This window comes from Spinacia oleracea, chromosome 3 (genome assembly GCF_020520425.1).
Source record: "Spinacia oleracea cultivar Varoflay chromosome 3, BTI_SOV_V1, whole genome shotgun sequence".
Taxonomy (NCBI): Eukaryota; Viridiplantae; Streptophyta; class Magnoliopsida; order Caryophyllales; family Amaranthaceae; genus Spinacia; species Spinacia oleracea.
Window position 1 is genome coordinate 8,483,544 of NC_079489.1, and position 27,980 is coordinate 8,511,523.

General features: G+C 36.2%; 2 protein-coding genes across 3 annotated transcripts; one reads left to right on the forward strand and one right to left on the reverse strand.

The window, feature by feature from the left end:
- The first annotated feature begins 409 nt into the window (after nt 1-409).
- On the forward strand, nt 410-3,073 carry LOC110786071 (non-symbiotic hemoglobin 2). Its single transcript, XM_021990580.2, has 4 exons — nt 410-648; nt 754-868; nt 2,399-2,515; nt 2,620-3,073. Exons 1-4 carry the CDS (start codon nt 548-550, stop codon nt 2,758-2,760), a joined length of 474 nt encoding a protein of 157 aa, XP_021846272.1. The 5' UTR covers nt 410-547; the 3' UTR covers nt 2,761-3,073.
- A 1,097-nt stretch (nt 3,074-4,170) lies between these two features.
- LOC110786072 (vacuolar protein sorting-associated protein 54, chloroplastic) lies at nt 4,171-26,058 on the reverse strand. Of its 2 annotated transcripts, XR_008929846.1 has the most exons (19): nt 24,857-26,058; nt 22,066-22,128; nt 21,476-21,555; nt 20,977-21,094; nt 20,514-20,588; nt 19,136-19,292; nt 18,916-19,004; nt 15,997-16,259; nt 13,960-14,131; nt 13,773-13,856; nt 13,274-13,683; nt 10,447-10,600; nt 9,960-10,041; nt 7,906-7,985; nt 6,571-6,732; nt 5,912-5,979; nt 5,085-5,165; nt 4,758-5,009; nt 4,171-4,505 (listed from the first exon to the last, which is right to left on the reverse strand). XR_008929846.1 is itself a non-coding variant. In XM_056838575.1 (18 exons), exons 1-18 carry the CDS (start codon nt 25,694-25,696, stop codon nt 4,871-4,873), a joined length of 3,117 nt encoding a protein of 1,038 aa, XP_056694553.1. In that variant the 5' UTR covers nt 25,697-26,058; the 3' UTR covers nt 4,756-4,870. The 2 variants fall into 2 exon arrangements, 1 of the variants encoding a protein (XP_056694553.1); XM_056838575.1 differs by lacking the exon at nt 4,171-4,505 and having other exon boundaries at nt 4,756-5,009.
- Between the last annotated feature and the right edge of the window lie 1,922 nt (nt 26,059-27,980).

A 27,980-nucleotide genomic window follows, 5' to 3' on the forward strand; every position in this document is an offset into this window, starting at 1 on the left:
AAAGACATTTGCGACGGTTATTCCCGTCATTGTTTGGTTGTTTGCCCCGTCGCAAAAGGCTTTTCCGACGGAATTTTTAACCCGTCGTAATTAGGTTGTCGTTAAAAATACAAATTCTTGTAGTGGAATTAACCAACCATTAAAGTTGCTCTAAAACTACTTGAGTCATGCTCCAATTTTTAAGTATGAATAAAAATGAATAGAAGTAGGCAAACTTTTAAGGCTTAATGTTGAAAATAAAGTACTTCGTAATAAAGTAAAGTACTTAAGAGAAATCATGGAATTATAGAAGTCACATCAAACTAATCACCAAGATGAAGTCACCACATACATAATCACCCACACCTCAGTATACCATATACGTATATACAATACTCCAATAAAAAGAAATACTTTACAATAATAATAAATAATATTTTTGAAACCAAACCACCATGCTATAAATTGGCTGCTAATCTTCAATTCTTCTTCCTTAGCTCACACTTATTTACCAACCCTAAAACTTCACCTTTGTAAATTTTATTTTATCTTTTTTAAGAAAAAAAGAATGGCTGCATTATTCACAGAAAAGGATGAAGCTTTGGTAAAAGAATCATGGGAGATAATGAAGCAAAATATCCCTGAATACAGTCTTCGCTTCTTCACCATGTAAGTATTTTTTTTTTAATGTTTTTTTTCTGTAAATAGTTAAGTACAATTGGGACTTTTGTGTAATTTCTTATAGGAAAATGTGTTTAATTATTATTTGATTAGAATATTGGAAATAGCACCAGCAGCCAAAAATATGTTCTCATTTTTAAGAGATTCAGATGAAATTCCACACAACAATCCCAAGCTCAAAGCTCATGCTGTCAAGGTTTTTAAAATGGTGGGTATCTCTTCTTAGTTCTTACTAATTTCCATGCATCTTTTGATGTTGTTTCAACTTTTCTGATGCACAAAAGTATATATGTAGCATATCAAAATACTTTTTTTTTCCCGGGTGAAGACGGGAGAGAGAAGGGCAATGATATGATATGTAGACGAGAGTTGATCTCAGGTCTTTTTGAGAACTATATGACTATATCTATAATACTTTAACCAACTAAGTTAGTTAATATCCACATAAAAGTATGAAAGTACTCAAACTAGGTTGCATAAGATGAATAATTAACCAAGTGAAATGTTAAGGGCTCCTTCCGTATCCTGCCAATTTTTAGTTTTTTATTTAGTGATTTTGAAAGACATGATTTATATTGAGTCATGAACTAAAAACTATTCATATTTAGAGTAATCATGGTAATTTTGAAAACTGATAATTAGAGGTTTGTTTAAGTGAAAGTAAAGTGACTATTTTATCCTAATATCTCTATTATATAAAGGAACGTCTGAGGCGACGTAAATAGTGATTGCCTATTTTACCCTATACTAAAATTAGAAAAATAAAAACAAACTAAACACAAAATTATTTTATATTACAGTATAAAAGGGAATCAACTTTAAATTCACTAAAATCCCCAAATATTAAAAAATATGTATATGATTATGATTGTGTGTGCTGTTTTAAATTACAAGCATGCATCCCGTACATAGAAAACTACTCCAGTTGTCTAAAATTATAACACTTACCAACTTTAACACCCTACATTATTTATTTTACTTTATTTATTACTCGTTCCTTGTTGTTAATGATTTCAAAACATTTTCTATGCCGAGAGTATTTGTATTCCCCTGGTAAATTGTGACAGTATTTGTATTGCCCTTGTAACTTGTTAGTTGTTACTCGACTAAAAAAAAAAAAAACAATTGTTGCAAATTCCAATGTAAGATATGGGTTGTTTTTTCTTTTTTTACGGCTAAGATATGGGTTGTTTATTGTAGCATAATATCAAAATGAATGGTTATGCATCTCAGACAAAATAATACTGGCAAACAGCAATTTCCGCTCAATGAATGGCGGTACATAGCCCACGATCGATGTTGTCAACTTGTTTTGTTAAATAAGAACGATTCCTAATAATTGGTCCACATAGGAGATTTTATTTATACTTTTTCGGTTCCTCTGTTTCAAAAAAAGTGCAACACTTTGACTATTACGTTTGTCAAAGTATAATTTTGACCATAATTATATCTAATTATCTTGTTTTAAAAAATTCTTAAAAGTTAATAGTATGAAAGTACATAATGAGATCAATTTAACGACATTTTACTTGATAACATTTGCTTTTAATAGATTAGTAAAATATATGATCAAAGTTGATATATGAATAGTGGCAAACCTAAAAGTGTTGCATTTTTTTTGAAACGGAGAAAGTATAATTTATTGAAATATACTTGTCCTTTGTCAACTTGTCCTTTTGAAAAGTTACGTTTAATCATAATATTTTTACTTCTAACGTATACTAAAATACGTTTACAGACATGTGAATCAGCAATTCAACTTCGGGAAAAAGGCGAGGTGGTTGTAGGAGAGACTACCCTTAAGTATTTGGGAGCTATCCATTTAAAGAACGGAGTTATTGATCTCCATTTTGAGGTACACAATATGCTTCTTATGTCGCGTTTTATATACTTTTTAACCACTAATGACTTATGACACGGCTAATTAATCGAGTTTATGTTTAATCAACGATGATTTAGGTTGTAAAACAAGCACTACTGAGAACAATAGAAGAAGCAACCGCTGAGAAATGGAGTGAAGAATTGAAGTGTGCATGGGGTGTTGCCTATGATCAGCTTGCTGCAGCCATCAAAGCTGAGATGAAGGAAGAGGCAACTTAATTTTCACTCATCGGATAGATAAATAGTCTTCTATCAATCCATGTCTAATAACATGTCAGATGAGTAGGAGATGAGTGACATGACATGTGATCTGACAGTTAGCAAAGTCAGACAATCTTTATAAAATCTTGTACCAGATTTGAGTACAACACAAACTAAAAAGGTTTTAAGTTGATTCTTTGGCCCGAATTTGTCATCTCTTTGTGTGACTTGATGATTTGGGTCTTTGGGAATTCTGTATGGATGGTAAAAGAAAAAGGGGAAAAAAAAAAAAATTCTTTTGGTTTAAATATTACTAATTTGTGATTTTAAATCTGGTGATTTATCTAGTTTTATGATTTTATTAAAGCGTGATTGGATTCATGTAATGCCAGAATTTGGAGTCATAGCAAATGGATATCGTATTCTCCTCTTGTTTTAGAGGCCGTTTAGCCTACTCTAACTGTTTTTTTTTAAAAGTGATTCTGTAGAAAAAGCTTCTACAAAACACTTCCAAGGAACATACACTATTCGATAGAAGTTTGGCTAAACGGTGCCTTAATAAGACGAGCAGAACAAGGCCTTAAACAAGGCCGAGTTCGTCACCATTATCTCTTACAAAATCTTTGTTCGTGCGTTGCAACTAGGGGCGTGCGAAAATTGTTCTGGACCGAAAAACGAAAACTGGACCGAGCTAGACAACCAAATCGGGTCTAGAAAAATCAATTTCCGATTTTCAGTCCGGTTTGATCTGGTCCAAAATCCAATTTTGAACCGAACCGATTTTCTTTTTCTTTTTGAGAGACCCGGACCGATTGTTCCTTAATAATATATAGTAAAAGCTACTCCGTATTTAAAAATTTAATTTTCTCCTTTAATATGTTGTAAATATTACTATATTGTGATATATTTGACCTTAACTTCCAAAAAATCCCTTAAACAATTGGTGTTTTTTATATTTTTTATTTTGGTGTTTTTTATATATATTTTTTTTACCATTTAGAAAAAATAAAAAATATATAAATATATAAAAATAGATTTGCAACCGATCCAGTCCGGGTTTTGACCGATTTTTCCGGTCCAGTACAGAAATAATCAATCCGGGCTTTGGATCTTGAATTATCAAAATTTCGGTTTTCGGTCCAGTCTGGGTCTGGACCGATGAACACCCCCTAGTTGCAAGATTTGCAACAACAAAAAAGCATAGAAAACAAAAAGATAGTACCACTCCCAAAATGCGATATCACGCAGTAAGAGATAAGGGATCGTGTCCATGAGGACTTCTTTTACTGGAGCAAAGTGTAGAACATGGTAAGAGAATAACAGCAACTTCATACATCTGTGCACGTCAATTTTTCTTCTTTGCATCTTTACAAACTAACTTGACGGCAATTTGGCATCTTTCATGAACGACTTCATGAAGAAAAACGATAAGAAAAGAATTTCCCTTCTATTAAGAATTGTGAAACATATATGCAACGCCGTCAATACTCATACAAGTGTACAACCACCTCATATGAACATGGTCGCCGAAAAAAAGCAACCAAAACTGAGAAGGAAAACAAAAAGAAGAGGGGTATGGAGAGTGGAGACACAGAAAACATTACACTATTCTCTCATTTGTTCCCTGCATCTACTAAATCAAATTTGGGGAACTGTTTCGAAAGCATGCTACTGACCGGGTTTGTCGTATCTAGTATACAAAAAAATCTTGGTTGGGAAATCTCCTTGAAAATTAAGAACCAAAAGAATCGTACCTCATTTACCTGCACAAATTGAACAACACTCACATCAGCATAATGGTACTGAATCTACTACTACTTCTAAGTTCTAAGCCACCGAATCTAGTTTTACACCTAAAATATTACAAGGAATTAAAGTGTTGAACAAACTCCATCATGCAACAATACCAACCAAACCTATGTTGAAGAAACTAGCTGGGAAATGAAAAAAAGGTATAAGGTGCATGAAGTGATAAAAAAAATTAGATTGTGTTCTTACACAATCAAGTGACTGACCTTTCTAAAGCTAGATTCAAATGCAGAAGATGGTAGCATAGGCTGAACATTAGATTTTACATTCTGCAACAATGCCTTCGGCGGAGAAGAGAAAATTACGTACAAAAGCAAGTCTATGAACCACCTTCGCTATCAAACCTTTGGGCCAAAAATTCATCAAGGTGCCCCCAATTTGCAACACCGGACTTGCTAGCAATATCAGTAGGAAGTGAACGTATACACCCAAGAATATGTTGGACGTCCAGGTGAAGTCTGGTAAAAACACATATTTTAGTTTGTAATTCAAGGTTATCAGCACAGTGCTATAATGCAAGAACGTAACAGTACCTCGATTTTGCTTGTGGAGTACTGATCTCCAAGCGTGAAAATGCTTCTGAGATTTGTGAATGAAATATTATGACCACTTGCCTGCAGATGGAATTCACAACAGAAAAGCGTAATGTTGTTTTTTCCAACAAAAATATAAGTTCCTACTACAATTGGGTACCAGAGGACTGGTAAGAAAATTGAACTGAGAAGGAGGGGGGGGGGGGGGGGGGGGGGGGGGGGGGGGGGGGGGGGGGGGAAGACGAATCCAAGCACGCACGCTACTCCCATTTTATTTCATAATTTACGGGCTAAAACCAATTTTATTGGCGAGGTGGGACTGTGGGAATGGGGGGATTTCACAATAGAAACTAGAAAGCGTTCCAACAAAAAACGCAGTATCTAATGCATTTTTCCCAAATTATTTTTCCTCTTTTATCCCATATCATAATTTATAGACCCCATTACTCTGTCCTTATAATATACTAGTCCAAGTCTACTCAATTGAAAGTTTCTAAATTTGCGTGCTGCACACTATGGAGCATCAGCTTTCAAGTAGCAATAATTCAATAAAAGCCACGGTTAGCTAAATGTAACGGTTGGAACTAATATTTGATCTAGGCCATCAAGCTACCGGACATACATTTTAAGGCATTGTTAGTATATGCCTATAGTGTATTGACACCTCTGCTTTAACCAATCCAATGCTGAGGTGTGGTTATCTTCTTAGGCTCTTAGCTAGTGATGCCCTCCGAATAAATAAAAATTGGGAAAAAGGAGCAACACAAGAATGCATACAGAAGTGCAAGGTGATAAAACCTATAAACAATTATATCTGTCAAAGTCACCTGAAAATCGCTTGAACATCCGCCTCATGAAGCATCCGAGATAAGACACGTTGAAGATAGCCAACTTCCTACAATATAATGATAAAATAATAATATAAGATGGAGCAAGCTTACGTATTTTCACACATGTCAACACTCAATAGGTAATGAAGCAATTTTCACTACAAACAGACACGCAAAGCCCAGGCTTAGAAACAGATCCAGAATCTTAGCAAAGAGGCCTTTGGCATACTAAGGATAAAAGCACTATGACTAGCATTTTCACATAACGAGGCAGACCAAGGGGCTCACAACAAAAAGTTCTGAAATTATCATTTCCATAGCCTTCACTTGTGCTTTACGCATTACCCTCTACCTCAGAGAACACTGACCATCTAAATGCTTAATTTTGTTATACAACACATTGAGCTTCAACTCTGCAGGCATGTCCTCAACGAAGTTCAGATATAGCAGCCAACACTCAAAATCTTAAGCAATAACAGCTACCTACTGCCATTTACAGAGCTAAAATAACATCAAATAGATTCTTTGTTTGCCAAGGACCGAAACATCTATTATTACAGATATATGGAGGAATCTTGCTAAAAAAGGATGAAAAACAAGAAAAGGGAGCAGATTTATGTGCTAGGAAAAGAAAAACAAAAGGTGATGATTAATACCTTTGTTAATGATTTTGCAAACTGACTAGGTTGTGTGTCACCATCATCAGGTTTATTCCAACTGTCAACAATTTGAGGCAACCCTCGCAAATGAACCAACAGCCTCTCTCTCATTATCTGAACCAGCTTCGTATGTATTTCATCCCGGTGAACTTTGTAGTCCTACAAAAAAAAGCCCATAAATATGATTACAGAAAAGGAAAAACCTAATAACATCACAGAATCGGGAAGCAGCTACAGGCTTCAGAAATGTACTGTTAAAAAAAAGCTCCATAATGAAATATCATGTCGAAATCTTTTTTAATAAATGCACAGATTCAGAAGAAAAAAAATCCGAAAAACAGCAGGTTTAGGCCTCTAGGGCCCCCAAGTATTGGCAGGGAAAGGAGAGTGAGCCTCTGATTATTGTGTTTAGATTGGCTTTATGCCTAGCAAAATTAATTGAAAGCCGTAAACTGTATATGCACTAAAAATTTCAGTGACAGCAAATATGCTAGTCTTTATCATTCCTGCTGCACTCTTCCTGCAGGGCAATCATACACATCCGTAATATCTTTTCCACAGGCAACTTAAAAACTTTGCCAAGGTATTAGATCTGCACTGAGTTCTAAAGGTCTCCCCTGATAAGATATATCTCCAGAGCAAATATTTCTACTAAACGCACAATTGTTAATCTATTGAAGTGAATCCACAAGCGGGATAAATTTTCTTTTAACTTATATTTTTGTTGACGAATACAGTGGAGAAACTAATTTCCTTTTGTTCTCCTGAACACTTTTGGAAAAAGTTCTAATTATCTAAGACATCTTCAATATTATACCATTATACATCACTAAACTGATTCTTCAAGTCCCCTATTCATACTTCGAATTAATCAACGATAACATACAACCAACATCAAAACATTTCAACTTTCAAGATTTACAGAATGAAGAACTATATTTGATAAATGCAATTAGCAGACAACAAATAAAGCATAATATAATATAAAATTAATTATATTAATGAGAAACAACGTATCTCATAGTAACTATGAACTATGAAGTATACAAAAATACGAATTTAGCTTTCATTATGACTTAACGTCTTCAAGGGGTACATCTAGCAAGACTAAAAATATAACTGTCCAATATCAACAAAGCAAGAGTCTCTAATAAGCAAGTTTTCAACTTTGGATTACAGCGGAAGAGAAGACTAATTCCATATCTCATTCTATTGCATTGTACAGAGAAGGTTGCCTACACTTGAAGCACATCCAGAAGGCATCGGAAGAGTGTTAGGATATGAGTGTCATTACAACAAAGGAGAAACAGAATCACATCAGATTAAATATACCTGTGCTACCCGGTCGATCTCTGATTGTAACAGTGGCTTTCTGGTCTCAGGTACATTGAGGAAAAGAATCTGCTTGACATCTTAAAACAAGGAAAGAGACATAGCATCAGAATTTTTCTGGCAAACAATGGCATGTGAAACAATGCTGATATCCTCAGTACCCACTAAAAACAGTAAACAGACCGTGTTCAAAGATATTTAACACATTCCATCTGAAAGCAGTCAAGTAGACAAGAGTCTCAGCGACTTCTAAATTATAAAATTATATCAGATTAGATTCGTTTACTTCATAGTTGTACCAGTCCAGAGACCACAATAGTCACAAAATTGTTGATAAATCTAAGTTATCTTACAGAATTTAACATTAAACAAAATGTAAAAGGTAATTTTTTGATTTAATATACAAGAACTTAAATTGTTAAAGATCTAAATATGTAAGTTTTTAACTTAGACGATTCTACCAGAGAGAACAACTTCTTCAGGAAAAATCTTATATGAACCATCGCATCTCATAGTACATTGTGATGCCATATTAGATACGTTATCAGCCTTGGGGATCTGTAATAATAGGCTCCTTTTCCTACACTTTTGTCATAGTAAAGGGACTAAATGTAGAGAAGCACACAAATCAGGAAGCAAATGCACTCATTACATACAGAGTTTACACCTCTTTCATCAAATTCTGTCCTTTACTGTGAGGATCTTCATTCTAGTTCTTCTTACAAGAAAGTACACTTATTGACTAGTACGTTTAACAATTTAAGGAGTCTTTGTGAAAAAGATATCCTAGCATGTAGATATCGTGCAAGCTTCTTTTGCCTTAATTGGAAAATAGAGAGGGCCAACATAAAAAAATAAAAAAAACTGTTTTCAAGAATAAACTTATAAACACCTAACCTATATTATTATGAATGAAGTGAAAGGTCCTTAGACATTTCTGAAAACAAGATATAGGTTTTCCCCAAAACTAAACTACATTACATACTACTCCCTCGTCCCTTAAAGATTGCTCAATTTAACTTTTCACAGTCTTGAAGACTCAACTTAAAACGTAAATATCTCAAATTCTATACGCGTAAAAATTATAAAAAGTAGATATTATAAAAATATACATAGAAATGATCTAACAAGACCCCACATGACTATATTATTTCTTATAGATTAGGGAGAATTTCTGGAAAACCTTTTAAAAAGTTTGACCCTTAAGAGGCGGAGGGAGTATCAAACACTAATTGATAATTCCAACGAAAAAGAAAAAAAAAAGCTCCAAGAAAACGGACCAAGACATTGCCCACGTGTGTAAGTCATAGTCAAGTGCTATCCTCTCGTATCTAGTTGGCCACCTTATAACTACACTTTAACAAGTTCTAAACTAAAACACATAACACCGAAGGAAAAACCTAAGGCTCAGATGAAAAGAAGTAAAGAACTCTCTACAACAACAACAACAACAACAACAAAGCCTTAGTCCCATAATGAATCGAGGTCGGCTAACAAGAACCGTCACAAGGAACTGTCTGCAAAACGTGAAGAAGTAAAAAAATCTAGGAAATGCAAATTTTCCTTCTTTGATGTCAAACATGAGCATTACAAGAAATAGATTAGCATTTGGTATCCACTACATTATGCTCCTGCATGGAGCACCAATATTTCCGTCTACCCTTTGTTTTAGTCCTTTTGACAAGAATGACCTAGCAAACTACTAACTTTAAATCAATGGCCAAACAAGATGTTTACGATCAACACTTTAGCCGACAACCTTTTTCCTAAGGGAGTGCAACTTGTGCTCATGAATAAGCTCAGCAAAGTAATTGTGGAAATTATCATATCTGGAAAGAGTTGAGACTTGAGAGTCACCCTTAAATGAGAATGATCATGTGTCATCATTTCCCTAACAACAATGTAGATTCAAAATTATCCAAAAGAATTTCATCTTACGTTACCTTTTCTTCTACAACCTATTGTAATAAAATAAATAAATTTTAACAGATACAGTCTTTATGCAATTCAAGTTTCGTATACAGATCTTTGGGAACTAATATGATATTACTTACCAGGAATAATAGCGTATGTGAAACTGATGACTTGACTTGCCAATGCCAAATGTTTGGAAGTGATCGACTTCAAACCAGACACCTGAAATTTAACGGAACTTAGTTAGTCCTATATACTGAGATGGTTGGGAAAAGCTGCAGATAGTTAAGTCAGAGGAGACCAGCACAACAGGCCAATGGTTAGACAAACTAACATCCCTCCACAGTCCCACCAACCCCAGAAAAAAGAAAGACACAAGCACAAATAAATACAAAGACGAAAAGACAGAGAAGGTCAATCAAACGGTCTCCAGAACAAACACACACAGCCAACTGTAGATCTAAAGTAAATCAAAATTTCACAAAGAAAACCAAACACAAAGGAATTTCACAGCACAACGCAAAGATCAAAATAAATCAACAGAACAAAGTCACAGAAATAATAATGACTGGAAAAGAAGTACCAGAAAGATTAGTGACTGATTTTCAACAACGGAAGTGGATTTACCTGCATGGCGCCAGCGCCAAGAACCAGCTGGCAAGTCCTTGTATTAAAGAACTTCAAAATTTCTACAACACGGTGAACTACTTCTGATGATAATGACGGTAAACTATCATTCATATCAATATACTCTGACAACATCTTCATCAAAATCAAGCCACTGGAATTCACAATAGAGGAGAAGTGAAGTCAGTAAATCATTTCGCTTTGTAAATAGGAAAAATGTGACCAATGGAACCCTCTTTCTCAGTTGCAAGCACACATGGACCATGAATTAACTACTTTTTCCTTTTTTTTTAAGATAGGAATATTTCAATGATAAAAGAAGTTGAATAATGGAAGGACCGAGGACCAAAGTTCACGAAAATTAAGGATACAGAAAAGAACTGTAGTCATGGCTACATTTATCAAGGCCATGCCAAAGAAAACCCCATGAACATAAGCCTGTAAGAAGGCTAAAAACACTACCCTTCCCGCAAAATGATTTCCTAGACACCTGATCCCTTAAGATCCTCTTTATCTCTCCCAAAAAATCGCCAACCAATTATCAAAAAAAGGAGTTCCAGAAAACCCTAAGCTTCTTGCACCTCCCGCAACTAATTTAATACTCACTGCCACACACAAGTTCTCAAACACAGTAGCAGAACTATCGCAACCTGATCCTAATTACCAACAGCACTGAATAGCTTCTGCTACTAAGAAGCAGCTTATTAACAAGGCAATTGCAGGAGGTTTCCCCTTTCTTCACTTGCAGAAGACATTACACATGTATGAGGCAATAGAGTTGTACTTTGTATTTGGTATACAAACATACACCTGCTTGAGAACCTGGGTTTTTGTTTTGGGGGATGGGAATATTACAGTGCGGCTCTATAAAATGAGGGGGAAAGGTGAAAAGATCAAACCCATCATCAAAACATATTCCTGCATGATGAGGGTCCATCAAAGAAATAAATTGAAGATGTCTAACATGTTAGTGAGCTCGAAGTGATAGCTATTTAGTCCACAAAGTAATTTGGGTTTATGAAGTCTTATAAGAACATGATTCTTTTCAATATACAAAAGTCTTGGCATTTTACTTGTTTTTGTGGAGTTGACAAGGATTGGCGGATTGGCCGGCCATAGAAATAGGAAGTTAGAGGAGCTTTTTCTACTCAACCACAATTTCACGAGGAATCCTTCTAAAATCTTAGGTTTTAGTACTCAACACCCCCCACCCCTGCACGCGCCAAGGGCCACCCAACCCCACTACTTCCTCCGCTTCACTAAAATTGAAACACTTGCAATTAAAACGTTGCAATTGTTTAGAAACATCCCAAATAAGCAAATGTTGAAATTTTAGTGACACAGAGGAAGTATGAACCAATAGAAGTGTGGAAGAAGAATACAAACAGGGTATACACTTCTGAAATGTCAAGAGGGTGCTGTCTTAAAACCAAAATCGTACTCAAGAAACAAAATGGTACCCTTTACAAGGGAAAACAATAGCAAAGGCACAAATCATATAGACTTCTACGGGCAACTCACTTTTGTAGGAAGCATGAAGCCTGCTGGCGTGGCAAAAAGGCTAGATTATGCAGTGTAGACTGTTATGTTATCAAATCAACCACTAGGCCCACTACAAAACTGAACACTTTATTTAACAATATAAGCATATTAATTCTATTAAAAAGATACCTTTACATGCAGTTTTTTTCATAAGCAAATATATTTTATTAAAGATTAGGAAGGATAATACAGAAACAGGACAAGGTGCCTTACAAAGAAAGGCCCACAAAATTACAGATTAGCCCAATTCTTTTAATATTGGCAAGTATGGTAACCACAAAAGTTTACAACCTCTTACTTTTGTACCAAATAGCAAGACAGGGTTCATAAAAGTATATTTTCAATTATGATCTGAAAAATATGTTCAAAAACCAGTCGTGCTAATGATGTGGAATTTTGCCAATTTTCCTGTTAATACTGCAGTGGACACTAAGTGCAATGCAACACCCAAGAGAATTTAAACTTCTTGAAATCATCAGACATTTCAAAAGAAGAAAAAAGTTCTTATCTGCAAACTGCACAACCTCCTCCCTACCTAATCAAAAACCGTCAACGAAACCCATCTCCTAAACCTTAGACAGCATCCTACTCAAAACTACCGTCAACCTAGACCTGAAGGCTACCCTTTAATCACCTACTCAACCTATGATCAAAACCCATCCTCTTCACCACCATACTAGAAAAAGTCTGGAATACCCTAACATAAGCATTTTTGAAGTCCAACACTCCAACTTATGGATGACTCCAGAACAGCCCTACCAAGTCAACCAATCACCTCATGCGCAAGAGCTGTCTATATTTGGCAAAACCCCTTAGCATAAAAAGATCATATCAGGAAAAAGAAAAGAAAAAGAAAAAACACTTCCAAATTATTTCAAAAACTTCTAGCAGAAGTCATAAAGTTAAACCAAATTAAGCATAAGAACGGTATATTATTATCGTCCATTTCAAATGGAGACAAAGATTCATTTGTTCTTTTGTCTGTGGGATGTAATGGACTAAATCAAGACGGCTCTTAAAACCTCTTCGCTTCCTTTCCATGAAGTAGAAGATGGTCGTCCCGTTATTGCTTTTGGGTCAATTGGAAACAACCTCTCTGCAATTGCACGGGGAAGGTTGCGTATGTCTGACCCCCCTTACCCCACTTCTTGCAGGAGCCTCTTTGAGGCAATGGGGTAATGATGATAATATAACTGTATATTACTAAATTTTCCAGCCAAAAGATCATGAATTACGTAGCAGCTAAAGTGGCAATGAACTAAAATAAAAAGGTAGAATAACTAACCAATTAACCATGTGATATCCAACACCCCTGTACATTAATGTTTGAGAAGTTGACTTCACGCGGTCCTTTGTATTGTTATTTTTGGTGAGGGCTGAAGAAGTAACAACATCAGCTTTACTTGCATCACTTGCCTCGCCTAAATGTTGAGATTTCTCTTGAGTGGAAACATCATCGGATACATTGTTCGAATCAGTTTGCTCTACATGCTGCTCAGCATTGGATTCTTTGCTATGGCCAGCCACGGTTGACACACCGTTATTTGACACTATTGAACTACCCTGATCATCACCAAAGGTCTCGGGAGTCAAAGGGTCTGAAGTAAACATTGAAGCAACAATTGCCTGAAACTCATCAGGAACATCAACTTCAGACCATGTTTCTTGATCCAACACGGCCTTGATTTTTGCCACCTGCCTCAGCCAACAGAAAGATGGGTTCATGATAAATATCATATTCCTCTTACTCGTATCAAATAATTAAAGCGCCAAGGAAAACTTACACGGGACTCATGCTGAAAATCAACAAAGGCTTTTGCTTGTGATTGCAGTGTACCCCTTATGCTATAGCCCAACCTTCCACCAATCTGTTCATATTAAAAAGACATGGGCATCACAACCAGAGCATGAGCACGTATCTGTAACTTAAGACTAGGACAGATAGACAACACACACATGTCTTGACCTTACCTTCTCTGTAGCATTAATAAAATCTTGGGTGATGCTGTATATACTAAGAAATTCCGGCAACCGTAATTTGGGATGAAGAACAGCACGAACCCCTAGGAGCTTCGCCCACCTTCCGTGGGCAGCATCACAAGCTGCAAAGACAGCTTCAGCATTTTCTCGCAACACATCAGCTCTGTCCAAAACTAGGTTTAATCACTACACCTTTTGAAACAAAGACATGCTATCACATATCATATTTATGCCAAACCACTGAAAAATGTAAGACATGCTCAACCACTACTAAGAGAAGCTAGGAAACAAATTCTAGTGACAATAACCAAAAAGAGTTGTTTTTCTTAATTACATATTGCAACAAGGTTGACAGGGTTGGGAAGGTAGAGATGTACATGGCCTTATCCTTAGGCGGTCACAAACAATTAAAGAGATTGTTTCCTAAAGCGATGCACTATTTCTTCCACCGATATTGAAGGAAAATGCATTCCGTGGAACAGTGAACAAAAATATTAACAATTATGTTAATGACAACAGTAAAAGTAACAACAATGGGTGAATGTGAAAGAAAATAATAAAACTAATCAGTGAATATTGCAACATTAACGATTTAACAAAGTTTCACAAAACATTGCAATAGTTCCTTCTAAGGAAATCCGATGTTTCACATCACATGCAAAGAACCTATATACCCAAACTGGCAACTCCCAAGTTCCATCGACATCACTGCAAACAACCAATATACCTACACTGGTAACTCACAAGTTCCATACCCACTTGGGTTTTGTGGGTCATTCACATGCCTTTTGTGGTCCCTCACTACTCCCTCTCACCTTCTACCCAGTTTCTTAAATCTGGGCACTCCTTCCACGGAATGGAGGAAGTATAACACGAGTAAAAATGATAAAATTTGGCAGGCACTACAGGAGCTTAGCAAGCTTTTAGAAAAAATAGAACGAGAAAAAGGGAAAAATGATAGAACAGAAACACACATCAGTACACCACGGACATGTATGTGAGAGGAAGATCTCTAACTTAAAGCCAAAGCAAACTTCGGCCAACTTTTCCAATTCTTGTCAGGTCAAACTTATGTTCTCTTGCCATCCTTGAAGAGGAGCTTCTGGCATCTCCTCGGTAAATTTGTGTGCTTCCTCCTAACATACAAAAACCATATATTTTGTCTTGTTTCTCACATCAACATAAATCACTCTCACCTTATCTTGCATTACTCCATTAATGACTTATCTTTTCAAGTATGATTTCCCATTCAATATAGCTCCGCCTCCATTAGTTCCATATAGGATAGATTTCCTAAAGCCACACACCACAAAACTTTTCCTTGAGTCTGAGTGGTACTTTCTTATCGCTGGATCACACCTAAGGCATTTCTCCCCACATGGACAGAAAGTACAATATTCAAAATGATCTGACCATTACATTCAATAATTGACGCCAAGTATTTGAACCGCTGTGTAACGTGTCCAACTTACATTCCAAATGTTCATCTTATTTCTATCTCATTCAGCCACTTTGACTCTGGTATCTCTGAAATTAAGAGTTATAAATTCATCATTCGCTAATTCTCGTCACGTCTACCAAAATCATATCACCAAAAACATTACACCACAACACATCCACTAGCGTGCCTTCATAAAGTTATCCATAGAGGAAGGGGCTCAAAGCTGATCCTTAATGAAATCCTTATCAACAGCAACATCCTCAAACTGATCTAACTTCCACGTACGTAATTTAAACAACCCATATATGTGAAACAGGAATTCCCTTTGCCTTAGAAAACTCAGAAGCACTTGCGCTTCCCTGGATATTTGATCATAAGCCTTTTCTAAGTCAACAAAAATCTAATTGTTTATCCCCTATAGTACTGCATTAAACATCAAAAAGATGTATGTAAATCTATCAAGAACCAAACCATGAATGTACATAACTACTTTATTTTTCAACACATACAAACATGATCTATATCCCTCAAGGCAAGCGTCAAGATAAAGAACAATGCATCATGATAGTAAAGGTAAAGTAGCTGACCTGAAATTTTTGGATACGTTAGAAGGACTTGTTAGTTCAGTTGCCTTCCCTTGCAGTGGCGGAACCTTGTTAGAATTTCTTTGGGAAGAATAAGCAATTGCATTATTGACTTGAATTTGATTGTCACTATCTTGCGCAGCCTCTGAAGCTGCAGCACCATGTGCAATAGCAGCAGCAACAGACTCAGATGCATAGTGACCGTCCAAATTAGTCATAATCCACTCAATTGACTTTTTTACTTCAGCTGCTCGAACTAAATGTGCCTATATTTACTGAACAGAATAAGTCATATCATACTTAACAAAAAAAACAAGCAAATCAAATCATATAGCAAAGTAAATACTCATAGAGTTGTAAGATAAGTTAAGGCAATCAATGCACTCTGTAAAAATTTTGACCTATCTAACATGGAAGTTGCTAATATTTGTTCAATAATAGACCTCACACAATAAGAGATGCTCCTCCCCTCAGGTTTGTAAGCAGCTCAATGATCCTTTGATATAAGCGCGTTCATTTTTATTTAAAATACTGGTCAAAGCTCACTTGGAGCTTTCCAATTCATATCATCTAAATTGACAAGCAATACAAGCCGTATATATTTGTCAAGCTTTTAAAGTAAGTAGCATTATACAAAACCAACTTTGACTTGTTTGTGTACACCAGAACAAACTTGTCCTGCACGGAAAAGTAACCTTGTTGAATCTTTAGACTTTTGGTAAAAAAATTATTTGGTGGAAGGGTTGTGTCTATCTAGATGGTCAACACTCATCATGCATAATTTACTTTTCTTTTGGTAGATGACTAGTGTATTACAGTGACATGGTCCACGCCCAATTTAGAGGGTAAGAATTGAATAAAAAGAAAAATAAAGAAAAAACTCATCAGCTCAATGGTATATTGCCCTGCCCCTAAGGCTCCATAACCCCACCATCCAAGCACCCCCCACATTGTCCACAATGCTCTCAAGGAAATGATTGTGCCTCATTCTCATAATCCATAACATTGCTGGAAGTTTACATGATATGAAAGGCCATGCTTCAATTCATTTTCCTCCATTTTTTCTCATAATTGCGGCAACCTTTAGGTTTATTGTATACTTTTGGGGAGAAGGAAGGCAACAAAATCGAGGCAGGGAAGAGAAGAAGCGAATATAGAAGCAAATCACCATTAATCACTTTTTTTTTGTGTGTGTATGTGGGGGGGGAGGCTTGGGACAGGCGGGGCAGTAGAATAGGGGAAGAGAGACGGGATTAATTGTGTCGTCCAATGCCGTGTTTCACCCCTTGTCAGGTAATTACATCCCAAAGGAGAAAAGAATGCCCAGATGGTATATAGGTATCTAGAGGAAGTAGAGATACTAGTTATTAAAACCTGAGCTTTCAGTCATGCAAAATCTATTTAGACAAGTTCACACCAATTTTATTCCTGGTTGTTTCTTTCCAAAAAGAAATGAGGAATATAGAAAGAAGAAAACCAAGGAGGTCTCACCCATGTAGTAAAGAACATCTAAGGTAAAAATAAAAATAAAAAATAAAAAAAAGGACCTCATCCTCCGAGGAGCACCAAGTGTAGCAAGCACAAAGAACACATGTAACGTGATGTAACAAAGTCCTCGAACAAATTAATCACCCATGCCTAATGTATAAATTCAAGAAATAACAAGCAATACACAAAATGAAACACTTGGTTTTAACTACACAGGTGTCCATAAAGATAATGTTAAGGCTTCATTAGAAAAAGAAATTCCCTTTGAAGACCCGCTAACTCCTCTCTTACCCTGTGGACAAAAAAATAACTAGCAGCACCAACTTCTACACTTTGCGGATAAAATTATTCTTTAGCCTTCTTTTCTTTGCAACAGTAACCTCTTGATCAGGCTTAATAGAACCCAAAGTCTAAATGAATAAACAAATCAAATTTCTTGTGAAGAACACCCAAGGGAAGGAAGTAGAAGATCCTTTGAGTTTCTGGTTCTTTTGCCAATCGAAATCCCCAAGAAATGAATAGTGTGCCAAATATGAAAATGAACCATTACTTTCAGAAGTACTCCCTCCGTATTTATTTAAGAGATACACTTGGTCGGGCACGAGTATTAAGAAAAAGAATTGAATGAATAAAGTAATAAAACAAGTGGGGTTGGATAGATATTTTAATAGGTAAAACAAGTGGGGTTGGATAGATATTTTAATAGGTAAAACAAGTGGGGACCATGTTATTTTAGAGGGTGGGGGGTGGGGTGTAGTTCTGAAATTATTTGTTTAATAGGGTGGTGGGACATATGATATATTAGATAGATTATTTAATTAGATGGTGAAGTTGATAAGTTACTAAAAATGGCAAGTGTATTTCTTAAATAAATACGGCCGGAAAAGGCAAGTGTATCCCTTAAATAAATACGGAGGGAGTATACATTATATGATCATGGATTCATGGGTCCTGAATTCTAATAATCTATTGATATGGCTTCCCTTTACCTAAAAAAAGTAAATATGAAGGGGAAAGGGTTTCTTAAGGTTAAAAGTGGCGTGCTTGGATGTTAATTGTTCTGTCATAAATATTGTCCGTACTTCATGGTCAAAATATGGGTTTGTAAAGGTGATTAATTTTATTATTTCATACAATTTGTCAAACACATATGTCTGTATTGATCCCCATTAATTCAACATCCGCTACAGAAATCGAAATTAAAATAGTTGATATATTTCTCCATCTTTATATCATGTGAGAATTGGTTGTAGTGGGGATCGTGCTTTAGACTGTGAGTTGTATGATGCCTTTTCTTTAGAAATGGTTTTGCCACAAGTCTTCTTAATATACTTAAAAGCTAGCTCTAAGTCTCTAACCAACTTTTAAAAGAACATTAAAAATTTAAAACATCATAAATAGTCTACTGATGAGTATTGCTTGAGCATACATTACCAGGACAATCTTGAAAACAGCAGCTAAAAGTTCAACAAAGCTTTCAGATGTCAGGCTCCTTAATCTGCTTGCAAGGGACGAGCCTCCACCTAAATCATACAATATGAAAAACGGGTGAGCTTACAGAAAAGACAAAGAAAAACAGAACACTCTAGAAGCCATATCTACAGATTTTTGATAAAAAAATATGAAAAACGGGTGAGCTTGGGGAATATCTCACCATCTGCATCACCAGTCTTCTCTCCAGTCGAGAAATCCGATTCCAGAGATCGAGCAACCAGAACTGGTAGCAGCTCTGCTACAGCATTCTTAATTGCTGTTTTCATATCAGCAGTAAGTGTATCACGATACATTCTCAGGACAGATGGTAGTTTTGCCTGACAATAGAACCCCACAAGACATATTAGTCCAATTCAATAAAAGACCATTCATGGAGTACTAAACATTATAGACCAAAGCTGCTATAGTTTAAAAATATATAGTATCTGTACGCAATCTTTTTCAAACAACCTTGAGTACTGCACGAGTAGCTGAAATTTTAAAAAGCATAGGATTGTCCTTGCACAAGCGGTCTGCAATAGTCAGAAAACATGCACGACATTTTGTCATCTCATTTACTGTCATCAGTTTAACTACAGGCCAGACAACTTTTCATTTCTCGATTACTATTTGACTGTGTAGGAAAAGAGAGATAAAAACAACTTCATTCAGGAACAGTAGGAATCTCATTTACAAGTCATCAATTTAACTAAAGGCCAATCAACTTCCCATTCTTCCTTTTCCTTTTTGACTGCGTAGAAAGAGGGATAAAGATGAAAAACTTCATTCACGGACAGTAGAGATCCCTCAGAACATAAAAATACCAGAATATTCCAAAATCACCTTGCAGTGTAGGTGTTAAGATTGTACATAGTGGGAAATACCGAAATACTTGAAATAGTACATCAACATCACTTCAATGCTCGAGTGCTCCCAACCTGGGGGCTAGGGGTGTAAGGAATTTTCGAGGTACAGAGCTTTGCCACTGCGATAAGGATACTACAGTTGACCCGATTGGGTACAAAATGCCCTTTTAGTACACAGAACATAAGGTGAATATACTTTAGTGAGCTATTTACCTTTTTTGTATCTAAAAGGACTTGCTCCCGTTGTGAATAGCTTTATTTATTCTAATATACATTTCAATTGGTAACATATATATTATTATTAAATATATATATACTACGTATATATAAAGACCACTACCATAAATTACGATCATCCAGAAGTCAAAGACTGGTGAATCTTCAACTTCATTAAAACTAAAATTAAACACAACAAGAACAGAACAGCACAAATTAGTGTAAAGTGTTAATGATACAAAACAATAAAAGGCATCCACTCCGACTCACTTACTTTTGTTCAGATTATTCCCAGAATACTATTGATAAGGGAATTAATGATGACTTTCAACAATCATCATTAGCATCTAGCTAAAGTAGAGTAATAAAAAAACAATTTTACACTGCAATCATGGCATGCTGAATTATCGAAAATGAAAAGCAGAGCAAGGCAGCATACAGGGAAAAAATTAACATTAGGAGGAAAATGCATCTTACCGTTCTAAGCAGTCCAATTATAATCGGTAAAACAAGATCTCGGAAATTAGATGTTTCTTCTTCATCTAGCTTAACCTGCAAAGAGGAGACTTGAATCAGGTTTCCAGCTAGATATTAGTCAACCACGAAATACACAAGCATCATGAAAGAAGCAACCCTATCCCACAGGCGCTCTATCAGTTTTAAGAACCAGCAGCAATTAAAGTAATAAAGAGGACGAAAACATAGATAAAAGTGCCAATACATAATAAGGATAACCACAATCCATGGTTAGAAAGGCCTGGGATATCAACAAGACCACATGTATGCAACCTTACCCGTTACCCCTAACTAGTCTAGACTAGTAAAGTGATGGTTTCCAAAAACTAATAAGAACTATAAGTTATCCACAGATCGAAATCCCTCAAAATTATAAATAAGGTCTAGAAAGATGGAAATCCACAAAGAACAACGTAATACTTACATCATCAAGTCTTCCGTTACTGGGTACAGAAGCTCTTTCCTTTGCTGTCGATACAATTATAGCATCCAAATCCCCGGCATCATGCAAAGAGGCACGCATAAATTCTGATGAAAGAATGCTACAAGAAGGAATTCAATGAGTTAAAGATAGATAATTATCTGTTGGGAGAATTATAAATAGTCCAACTTAAAATATTTTAGAATAATGAATGATATTTCTACCTATAACCCAGGTGGTTGTACTTGTACAGAAAGATTCAACAAAATATACATACAGAATCCTATTCCATAATAGTTCACGTACATAAAGCAAAATTGCTAAGCCATCACACTCATCAAAAGATAATAGAAGAAATTGCTCTCTCCATCCAAACAAATGCTTGAACCCCTTTTGTAAAATATACTTACAACATAAAACATTTAAGAAAAAAACCTATGGACCACAAATGAAGCTTACTTTCCACGATATTGCATACTGTTTCCATGTTGAGTAGACCAACCTGAATATGGAGTCCATTGATACAGCAACATGGTCCCGCAGATGACGAAAGCAGTGCAAACCTGTCAACTCATCTCCATCCTAGCAACAAAGATATATTATCAGAAATGGAAAATTACACAATTAAAACTTCAAACTCCACTTAGATCTACTTTTAGAAACTAAAACATAGGAGATTCACATTGATCAAAATAATTCAAAAGTCAAGCAAGAAGCAAACAGACTTTGTAAATGCCTCCCTTCAGAAGAAAAGAGGAGCATAAAGGACAAGAAGGCAGACCCCTCTGGCAAATCAACTTCTTTAAGCTTTTTTCTAAGAAACAATCTAACTCTCTTCTCTATTTCCAGATTCGATATTTAAGCAGATTCAACAATTATGTGAAAGACCTTAGGGTTTAGATTGGCTCACAAAACTAGTCTGACATATTCACTCAACTAGGTACCACCGAGGTGTAAGATCACTAAAAGTACAAACACAGGAAAAACAAAAAATAGTAAAGATAGGTAAAGCTTGGCAGATATTCAGATATTGTACACAAACATGGCCAGATTAACCGCCACAAAAAATATACTCGGTGGATTTGCCTATACCAGTAATTGCCGCAAATCATCAGCAACATCCAATGCTCCAGCACAATCAGCAGATGCAACAAGCTGAACACGCAAACATCAAACATTTGGTTATGAAAAGAAGCAAAAGACTGCAATATACTGATCTTGGATATTAAACAACCTACAAAATTAAACAATATAAATCATACCAATCCCAGCCTATTCTACAAAACAAATTCGCTTTAGGCTTCTTGCCAATAGTGATAAGAACCTTGCTTATCCATCTAAGCTTCATTTCCTTCTATTATGATAAAGATAGTGACTTTGAAAGAAGTACCAGGAGTGGTAAGTAGGTAACTCATGTCACTGGAGGAAACTTTGCGCAAAGTTCTATTACCATTAATGGGTGGCTCCATGGTTTCTTATGGGCGCAAGCATCGCCTTAGCATTACCTGATTGCTACAAAAGTTTGAAAGGTAGTTCTTTGAAGCGGAGGTTTTGGTATGAAGTCGCTAAAATACAAACTAATTAGGGGACTAGGACTAAAGGCCACATTTTGTCTGGGTGTCAGAAAAAGATATCAACTAGGAATAAAGCATTATGTTCATTTTAGTCAAAATAAAAACAAACACGCAAGCCATATTGATGTATTCCCATTACCTCAGCAAGGGAGAAACTTGCACTTAAGAAATCAATTTAAACTTTAACACAACATTTGTATTTCATTTGCTAGTTTCCACACATGAACCCTCCTGAGGGAAGGTCCAAAAAAATGATTCTTCATTCTCAAAATCCCCCCTGAACTATAGTCCCAGCTCCTTTAAAAGCATCAACATCTAATCAATCACCACAGCATACAGACACAGTAGTTCTCACAACTTGCTCATACCAATTACGATGCAGATCTACTATAACAGCTCTCTAAAGCCTAACCCAATAGGAAAAGGTATATCAAGCAATACACATCCAACAGAACATCAGTACTGATTCATAATACAAACAGTGTTTCTCTAGATATGTAGAGCACGAAAAGAGTTCTAAAAAATCTAAATTTGGGTCATAACTCATAACTGATGCAGTGTCAGAGCTTTGAGACGGGTATAGAATACACAGAGTCCCCCCCCCCCCCCCCCAAAAAAAAAAAAAACCACATCTAGCGTACAGACTCTACTGAAACTTGTCAAAACAGCCAACAGAAGGTTGAACACTTCACTAGTAGAATACGTATTGGATCATATTTGTTTCAATGCCTTCATTCCTCCTTCAATTCTACTCAGAACTTAATAAATAATGAGATAAAGTTCATTTACTTAAGAATAAGAGGAAACAATTGATAGCTTAAGGGAGTACTCTTTTTCCCTATAGCCCCCTGTCTGTCCACAGCAGGATTCTTATTGAGTTGTTTCTGCTATCCAACTTCTGCTCAATCCAACGGTTATGAAAAGCAAAAACTAATCATTGGTGGTGAGCATGGGGGTGGGGATGTGGCGTAGCCCTTCTTTTTTATATGGGTACATCTCTCAGTGTAATTTTAAATTAAATATATTTCCCGACTACTTATCACCCCTTCCCCCAAAAAATATTAAGGGAAACAATTATGTTACTTGGACCTTTCATTTTACCTTATGTACCAGTGTCCGATTTCGACAAGTCGACATGGTATGAAGACTTCACACTTCATTTTTGGAACAAATCATCAGAAATTTTCCAAAACAGCAAAACCTAACTCTTGAATAGTAACCAATTCCTACACGAGTACCTCAGTATGAGTAACATAGGGAAACAGTTTCACTTTGCTAAAAGCACAATGCATAACAACAACCACCAAGACAAACTTGAAGGTGTAACAACTGTTTCAACAAGAGAAATTCAAACAGATCTTAAATATAGCTTTCTAGCACCCAAGCATAATTTTCTCCTAGCTAAACTGAGTAGTTGTGCACTAGTTGTCAGAAGTCAGAACCCATCATGAGTGTGGTATCCCATGTCCGGAAGCAAGAGTATTACATAACTGCCGAGGTTCCCGAGTCATCAACAAGAATGTCATGAATTTGAAGTAGCGCCATTTCAATACTACTTGGAAAGAATTCTTAGCAACGTGAAGCTATGGAGTACCTAACAGCTCAGCGTCTCACTACTCCATTACAGCTCAGCGCCTCAGCCTCAATAAAAAATGTTTCACACTTTCACCTTCTCTATCCATAGGTTGTTAGTTAAGTTGCCAAAAGTTATTGTCTGCTGCAAATAAAAAGATTGAGACCACAGCTGAGGCTTATATTGATTGTGGCCTTCCCAACTTTCCAGTAGTACAGTTCGTAACATTCTATAATCACTCCACGGTGTAAAAACCACACAAACTTAGACATAAGATAATCACATCACCCTATAATGCTAGAAACTCCCCGCCAATGTTAAATGTACAATAACTTTCCACCCTCCCCCTATGCAAATAAAAAGATTGAGACCACAGCTGAGGCTTATATTATAATCACTCCAAGGTGTAAAAACCCACACAAACTTAGACATAAGATAATCACATCACCCCAGAATGCTAGAAACTCCCCGTTAATGTTAAATGTACAATAACTCTCTCCAGCCCCGTCCAAATTGATTGTATGTGGATGTTGCAATTACTATATGGTAAGCTGAGTTCACTGGCAGCTCAAGGTCTCTTTAAGAAAGTACAAAATACCAAAACCTACACATTCTAGCTCATGAAACAGAACCAAAAATGCCCCTTCATTAAATTTCAAGTGATGCCAACGGAATACTAAAAATAGCAATACTACATAAACAATGACATGTATTCATAAAATTAGCAAGAAATTACCAGTTTAAGAGCACCAAGAGCTTGATCAACATATAATATGAGCCTAAGTTTTTGTTGCAGCGCTAACAAGTTGCCCCTCATTGAACTAAACTCTTGAATCTGCCTCGCCGACCCAACAACATCAGCCTCCAACAGCCTAATAGTCTCCTTCAGTTCCCTAATCCTCTTACACCCTTCAACAATCTTCACATTCAAATCCCCCAGCTGCTGCTGAGCCTCAAAGAACGAATTTGACCGCAACGAGATCTCCTTCACCAAATGCATCTCCACCACATCCAAATACTGCGACAATCTCTCCTGCAGCACCAAATTCTCATTCATTGTCGAGAATGGGCAGGCGGCCCGAAACGTTCCCCCATCCTCAAGCTCAAAATCCTCCTTAAAGTACAATGCAGGCACCTCTCTCAAACAAGCAACCAACGCTTCTCCTTGTCCTCCAATATTATCAACAATATCCAAATTCTCTTTACTACTGTGATTACGAATATCCTCAAATCGAGCATAATGCTCCGAGATCGAATTCAAATACGGTTGAAAATCAGATTTATTAGAATCTAATTCAGGTTTGGAGGCATTAATCGGGGCGAATTCGGGCAAAATCACCGACGTCGGCGAAGACCACCACCCAAGCCACGATGAAGCGTCGCTAGAGCGAGAAGAGTGAGGATTATTGAGAATTGAAGAGAGATTGTGCTCGAAAATCGCCTTACTTGAAAGAGATGAATTTGAGCTTGTTCTTGAGATACTATTCTCTCTTGATGGTGAAGATGATGATGATGAAGTACTCGTTGTTGCTGCTTCGTGATTGAACCTTCCCGAAAGGGAAGGTCGTGACTCCATTATCAATTGATCGATTCTTTTTCTCTCTTCTCAGTGTTCGTCTACTGTGATTTCGATCGAATTGCAGAAACCCTAGAAATTCGACGACATTGATTGCGTGATCTTGGACATGATTGAGCTGCGGATCTTTGAGAAGTGAGAGAACAAAATTGGAGATTTTGCAGAAGTTTGAAGGAGGCTGAAAATGGAGGAGAGAGAAAATCACTTGTTCTCTCTCAGTTGAAGCTACTACAATGGCGATGTAGATCTGAGAAAAGCAGGACTGCAAATATGTTTATTAATGTCCAAAATTTCACTTCATTTTTTTGGTTAGAACAAAAGGGGAATGGAATGGCACCTGATCGCCAGTTTGTGCACCCGAAAAAATGGGGAAATGATAAATCCAAGGAAGAATTTCACTTCTTCCAAGGAAATCACCTTTAAAAAAATGTGGATTTCCTTGGAAGAAGCAAAATTTTCCTTGGATTTATCACTTCCCGAAAAAATGATGTGTGTGCGATTAGGGGCGTACGGGGGTCGTAGTCTACCCTCTCGATAAACATCGTACTCGCATAAATAGTGTATTGTCTCTGTATTTATTTAAGAGATGCACTTGTCTTTTTTTATCGTATTTATTTAAGAAATACACTTATTATATTTAGTAATTTATTTATTTTTTGACGGGGAAGAACAATATCCATTAATAATAAGCCATACGGCATCTACAATGATAAAAAGGATCTGCATACCACAAATTCAAAGAAAATACATAACTGTTACAATCAAAACAATTATTATTCTGCATCCTAAAGCACATCTCGTACTCCACTACGGCTGTGCAAAAAATCCGGAAAACCGAAACCGAATCCGAAAACCGAAAAAATCGAACCGAAAAAGCGGGTAACCGAACCGAAATAATAGGGTTAGGGTTAGTCTTTTTGAATTTTTAAAAAAACCGAACCGAACCGAATATGCGGGTAACCGACCCGAAAAGCGGGTAACCGAACCGCCCGAAATTACAATTTTTTTTTACTTTTACCCATTTTTCCAGTAATACTTTTTACAATATTTAATTTTTCTATTTTCTCCGAAATTTCCCTCTCAATTTTTCACTTCCCTCATTTTTCCAGTAATAGTGTTGTTTTGCTAATGTTGTGATTGATGTTGGATTTTGCTCGATCTATTACTGTTGGATGATGTATTATTGTTGTTTGCTAGTGGTGTATGATTTTGTTCTTCCATTTCGTTTAGTCAGACTATTTTAGTAGATATTTAGATTTTTGTACTTACTTTATTTGCAATTTTTATAGAAAATATTTCATATTAATTTGAACTATTACCCGACCGAACCGACCGAAAAAAACCCGAAACCCGAAAAAGCGGGTACCGGTAGTTATGGATACGGTTTAGGGTCGACATTCTTGTAACCCGAAACTAACGGTTACCCGAAATAAATTCATAACGGGTAACCGAACCCGACTTTGCACACCCCTATACTCCACTGCTTCTAGCTTGACGCGAGCAGTGATTTTCGATGATTTCACATCTTTCCAAGTAGAGCCCTTCGCAATCTGCGCACGAATTGTTCTGATCAACGAGTTGATGATAAACCCTAAACCTGTATGAATCCAAATCTCATTCCCAATTATTGAAACTCTAAAAAAATTCTCATCCATGAATGAGAATCAAGAACCTAGAAAACCCTAGGAAAAACCCAAATAAATTGGGAACAACCCAATAATAAATTGGGAACAAATTAAATCAACAGAAAAGAAACCAAAAACAAGAAAAAACATGAAAAGAAAACAATTAAAAGCAAGAAAAAGGGTCGGAAATTAGACTACTTCCGAAGAAATTAGACTACTTCCGGCCTAAACGGCCAAGAAAATTGAAACCCAAAAAGATGAGAGAGAAGGGAGAAAAAAGGAGAGGGAGAGAGAGGAGCGGCGTTGAATCGTAATTTATTAACCCCACCATTTAATTAAATAATACATCTAATTTACTCTATGACCCATCATTCTATTAAACAAATAATTTCAGAAACTCACTCCACCACCCAAAATGACATGGTCCCCACTTATTTATTTATTAAAATATCTAACCAACCCCACTTGCTTTATTATTTTATTTCATTTAATTCTTCTTCTTAATACCCGTGCCCGACCAAGTGTATCTCTTAATAAATACGGAGGGAGTATAAAATAATATAATGCGATATTTATGGAACGGGGGAAGTATTGAGGAAATATATTTCCATGGCAGATAGATGTTGTTATGTTTTTACAAAAACATGATGCCAACAAAA

Coding starts and splice junctions, on each gene's coding strand:
- LOC110786072 (XM_056838575.1), bottom strand. CDS start 25,696: ATGGAGTCACGACCTTCCCTTTCGGGAAGGTTCAATCACGAAGCAGCA. Junction 21,095..21,475: donor TCAATGGACTCCATATTCAG/GTTGGTCTACTC, acceptor TCCTTCTTGTAG/CATTCTTTCATCAGAATTTA. Junction 14,132..15,996: donor AACGTATCCAAAAATTTCAG/GTCAGCTACTTT, acceptor AGTTTTGGACAG/AGCTGATGTGTTGCGAGAAA.
- LOC110786071 (XM_021990580.2), top strand. CDS start 548: ATGGCTGCATTATTCACAGAAAAGGATGAAGCTTTGGTAAAAGAATCA. Junction 649..753: donor AGTCTTCGCTTCTTCACCAT/GTAAGTATTTTT, acceptor TTATTTGATTAG/AATATTGGAAATAGCACCAG. Junction 869..2,398: donor CTGTCAAGGTTTTTAAAATG/GTGGGTATCTCT, acceptor ATACGTTTACAG/ACATGTGAATCAGCAATTCA.